Consider the following 5,222-nt stretch of genomic DNA (forward strand, 5'->3'; position numbering starts at 1 on the left):
TCCTCACTCGCCCCAGCGACCGTTAAGAAAAGTACGCTCTATGTAATAGGCAATTAATCTGGGTAGTATGACATTCAGGCTCACTACATCCGCCATGTTGTCACTGTCATGTGACCTACAGCCATCAGTTGCGTCGCTTCACTGCCATTCATAAACCCTCTCCAATGGCCTCATGGGATAGTAAAGTGTCCATGGCTGTGTCTGAAATTGCAGTATTTGGACATACTCACTTAAAAATGTTGGGTCAAATAACCCAACGAGTAGCACTTTCCCAACTGTGGGTTATTTTACCCCAATGCATTGGCTTAAACTCCAGTTGGGTTAAAATAACCCAACAGTTGAGTTAAATATTTATTTTTATTACCATTCCTGACCTTCTGAAGCACGGCCACTGTCAGACAGGGACCATTCTTCAAACTATTTAATTTAATTACGCGATTACTATATTAACATAATACAATGAATATTTATCCAAAACGATTTAAATCTGAATTGTATTTCAGTGCCAATCCTGCTGAGACAAGCACATATGCAGTGTAAAGGATATGAGTTCACAAGATAAAGACCTGATTAATGAATATTAATTTGATTGCATGACTAATGATGTAAGAGAAGCCCTCGCCATTCACAAACCCTCTTGTAACTAGCGAATATGCATAATTATAATATTTTTGTTCAAAAGCTCAGGATTTATTTGAGACAACATTTTGCAAAATTACTTTTAATGTCACTTTTGATCAATTTTTTTTATTTGCATAACATCTAATGCGATTTTTACCCACAAAAGGGAATTTTTAAACTTCCAAAAGCTTCATATAAAGAATAGCAACACATATAAAACACTTTACTTTGTAAGTTGTTGCAATGAAATAATAGGTCTATTTACAGAAATACAGCATGTAATGTAAATATGAAACATGCATTATTTATAAATGCACTATTGCACACCATCAGTGTTCACTGGTCCTTGAACTCTGCGTCGAACATGATCTTCTGGATCTGCATTTTAACCACGGCTCTTTTCTGTGGCGTCAGTCTTTTGAGGGCCGGGACGAAACTCAGGAGGAACAGCTCGTCCTCATCCAAGGCTTTCTGGACGCTCTTCAGAGGCTCGTTCTCTGAGGCCCGTGTGTGTGTCGGATCCCCGGAGACCCGTGTGTGTGTCGGATCCTCGGAGACCTGTGTGTGTGTCGGATCCTCCAGAGCCTCGGCTTCGCTGGGAATCTTCCTCTTGCTGATGTGATTGCCCAGAAACGCGAGGTTGTCTCTGTGTGGCCAGTAATGCAGGTCTTCCCTCTTCAGTTTACACTGCACCACTGCAGGAGAACAGTTTCAAACATTTATTCTTCAAACTATTACAAAAATAGGCCTACTAAATAACCTTGAAATCAGCTTTAAACAAGGGAAAACATTCCTTAACATGCATTATATGCACAAGAACAGGCACGTTTAACAATGATGGTGAAGAGAGCAGAGCTGAATGCACTTTACAGTAAGGTTCATTAGTTCCCTTTCGAACTGTCGTATTGCATAGCTCTACGCTTCGGGGAAAAGTCCTTTTTCTCTGAATACTGAAGCCTTTTTGTATAATAACGCAGTGCTACTGGGAACTGCATGAACCTATGGCAGAGCGGCATAACTGCGCGAACCAATCGGTGCACAGCCTGCCAGAATGGGCGGGGCATCTGCCGATAAAAGACGATTGATTTCGACTCCAGAGCTGGACTGGTCTCGCCTGAGGAGCCCTCTCGCAGCCGCCTGGACGAATGGTTCCTGCCGGGGCGCCAACAGGCCCTCACCAGCGATTTCACGGAGTTCACGGAGAACTAACGAAATCTCTAACTCTAACATCGGCGTCGCTGAGGAAAAGGGTTATGAGAAACTGCCCCCCCTAGAGGAAGCCGTGCGCACCTTCGCCCACCCACTGCTATTGGTGGCTCATCAAAGTCAAGTCACCTTTATTTATACAGTGCTTTTTACAGTACAGAGTGTTTCAAAGCAGCTTTACAGTGATAACAGGAAAATAATACAACAAAGTTTGTTTCTAGAAGAAAATTGTGTCATTGTCCACCTTAAGTAAAGGCAGATCAATAATGTTTTTGAATATTAAATGTCCCCAACTAAGCAAGCCAAAAGCCAAGGCAACAGTGGCAAGAAACCAAAACTCCATCAGTGACAGAATGGAGAAAAAACCCTGAGAGAACCCAGACTCAGTCGCTCAGTTCTCCTCTGGCCAACCAGCGAACAGTGTATGATTATGATCCAGGCATTACAGGTCAGAAGTCAGAATATTTATCCGGTTCCATCTGGTTGGAAGTCGGAGTCATCACGCCGGTATGGATCATCCATCCAAACCCTGCAGAACGACTTCATCCCTCATGGATGAGTCTGGACCAGACCCAGAAGCTTTTCGTGACCTAGAATTGACCGTTCGCAAAGATCCGCCCCCTTTAGTTACTGTTGCTATGTCCAACAAGCCACGCCTCTCTCACACCACTCCATGTTCTCACGCAGTGAAACACACATCTCGGAGCATCTCGCTGAGACAGGACAGACCAGCTTACTTTTGATATGAAACAAAGTCTCAACTTTCAAATTTGGTAATTTTTTTAAGAAATTTAAACAATAAATAGCGTTCTGTGGCTCTTTAATGTGCCGTCGCTCAGTTAAAGCGGCTCGTGAGCCGATCATCTCTTCCTTCTAGTTCATTTATAGCATCAAATAAACATGAATGAACATCAGAAGGATTTAACCGCATAAAGACGTCAGGACACTCCGTTTTTCAAGTTAAAATCCTCCAACGTTAATTTACTAACTCTCCTGACTGATTTGTCAGACAAAAATGGCAGATTCGGCAGATGGCGGATTATGATTGGTCAGATCGCCTGTCAATCAAACTCTCTGCGAAGGGTCAATTACGCTGGACCCTGAGCCCAAGAAGCAGTCCTGATCAGCCAGCCGGGCCGAGGCAAGCCATCCCTGGTGTGTCACGATGGGTTGTGAACACGGTAGAACAAGGCTACTCGCTCCAATTCGCTCGCAAAGACCCTAATGATGACGGGCCTGGCTCGTACAGAGGCTCCAGTCATACGGGAAGGATGTGTGCCAGCAGCGCAGGGACTTCTGAGTTATAAACTCTGGCGAAGACCAGCCGGCCACCGTGCATTTATCGCCAGTGGATCACTTCGGTGCGGAGGACTTGAGACGCTGCTCTTCACCGAAGTGTCGACTCTGCACGCGAAGCCTATCGAGCCGTCATGTCAGACTTAGGCCCTTGCTTTGGACCCTTGTTCAAGCGTCCCAACTTGGGTCATAAAACATGCCGTTCCGCTTAACACAGCACAGCGTGATCGGATTGGTTCCCCAAAGCGTATCTACGCAACACGACTGACCGTTCGAAAGGGAACGACTCGGTAACTGACGTAACCTCGGTTCCCTGAGATAAGGGGACGAGTGTTGTGTAGACGGCCGTGCTATGACGTCCGTTGCTTCAGTCGATAAAGCTGAATCTATGGAGAAATCGAGCGTCTTTTATACGCAGATGCCCCGCCCATTCTGGCGGGCTGTGCTCCGATTGGTTCGCAGTTACGCCGCTCTGCCATAGGTTCGTGCAGTTCCCACTGACCAGCCAATAGCGTGCGAGTAGTCTCTGCACTGTGCCGGCTGTGCACTAGCACTGCGTTATTATACAAAAAGGCTTCAGTATTCAGAGAAAGATGTGTTTTCCCCGAAGCGTAGAGCTACGCAATACGACAGTTTCTCAGGAACCGAGGCTTCGTTAGTAACCGAGTCGTTAACATTAGTTAATGCACTGTGAAATAACATGAACAAACAATGAACAGCTGGATTTTTATTAACTAACATTAACAAAGGTGAATAAATACTGTAACAAATGTATTGATAATTGTTAGTTCATGTTAGTTAATACATCAATTAATCTTAACTAATGAAGCTTATGTTAAAGTGCTACCCATATTTAAATGTAATAAATTGTTTTAATGATTTGTATTTGTTGTCAGGGTAGCCTTAAATAATCTATTTAGTTTTTTTCTCTTAGAAAAATGAATGCGTATGCATGTATGAAAGGGTTTATTATATTAGTGTAATTAAAAGGTTTGTTTATTTTATTTATATTTTAGATGCAAATTATTATAGGCCTCTAAGCACAATGCATTTTTTCAGCTTTTTGGTTGGAATTATGTTGTACTATCCTTATTAAAATAAAACAACCCCCCCCCCCCAAATAAAACATTACAGAACACTATAGCCTAATATCTCTGCGTCTTGTGAAGCACACTGTACATACTAATATGTGTACTACGAAGGGTTTTACAGTATAAATGTTTATTATCACTCTGAATAGTGCATGTAAAGCTCGCGCGCGTGAGATTTGACGCACTGACCGGAGAGCCCGACGGACGCGGCGATCTCCCTCCACGCGTCGACGCGCCGCTCCGAGCGCCGGTAACCGCGCAGCGACGCGTTGTAGAGCAGCGGGCGAGCGAGCACGGTCTGGATCAGTTTCTCCTTCTCAGCCATTGAGTTTATTACTGAGTTGCTGCTGAGACGCGGCGCGTTTAGATCGTATTTCCGGCGCGTCAGAAACGCGCGACTCACGCATCGCAAGCGATTGGTAGATCTCAGTTCGCAAGCGGATTAAAAGTGAATCGTTTGATCATTTTGATTATTCGTGATCATCAGATCTGGCTATCCAATATGGCAAGCCGTTTCGACTTCTATTCATTCCTGGGATATGAATTTCTAATATCATACAATTAAAATTGTACTAGTTAAAATAGGCTACTTAAACCTAAAATACTAAAACCTAAACATTATCATTAGAGAATGGTTCTAGAAAGTTTGCTGGTAATATTTTTCCTTCTTATTTTTGTGATATTTTTCTTGTGATATTTTTCTTGTGTCAGGAACATAAAACAAAAGTTCAGCCAAAAAACAATTTTTTGTGTGTCGGATTATTCGGTCAGGTACTGCAGAAATGACACACTTTTAAAACTAACTTAAGTCTTGTAAAACTTGAAGAAGTGTAGGAAAATAAGCGGGCTGAATATGAATATGCCATATTTGGCTCGGCGTTTAATTCCTGATCAAGACCTTTTGACTGACGCTTGTGTTTCTGTTTGTGACGCGACGCTCTGTTTAGCCCCGCCCACACTCAAATCTCATTGGTCTACAACCCCGCCATGACGTTCCGCTTGCGCGGT

At 43.4% G+C, this 5,222-nt stretch overlaps 1 protein-coding gene across 1 annotated transcript; it reads right to left on the reverse strand.

The window, feature by feature from the left end:
• Nucleotides 1-709: 709 nt before the first annotated feature.
• Nucleotides 710-4,586, reverse strand: LOC307159282 (uncharacterized protein). Its single transcript, XM_079872540.1, has 2 exons — nt 4,404-4,586; nt 710-1,316 (listed from the first exon to the last, which is right to left on the reverse strand). The coding sequence occupies exons 1-2, from the start codon at nt 4,537-4,539 to the stop codon at nt 958-960; spliced, it is 495 nt and encodes a 164-aa protein (XP_079728666.1). The 5' UTR covers nt 4,540-4,586; the 3' UTR covers nt 710-957.
• Between the last annotated feature and the right edge of the window lie 636 nt (nt 4,587-5,222).

This window comes from Squalius cephalus, assembly GCF_949319135.1.
Source record: "Squalius cephalus genome assembly, chromosome: 5".
Taxonomy (NCBI): domain Eukaryota; kingdom Metazoa; phylum Chordata; class Actinopteri; order Cypriniformes; family Leuciscidae; genus Squalius; species Squalius cephalus.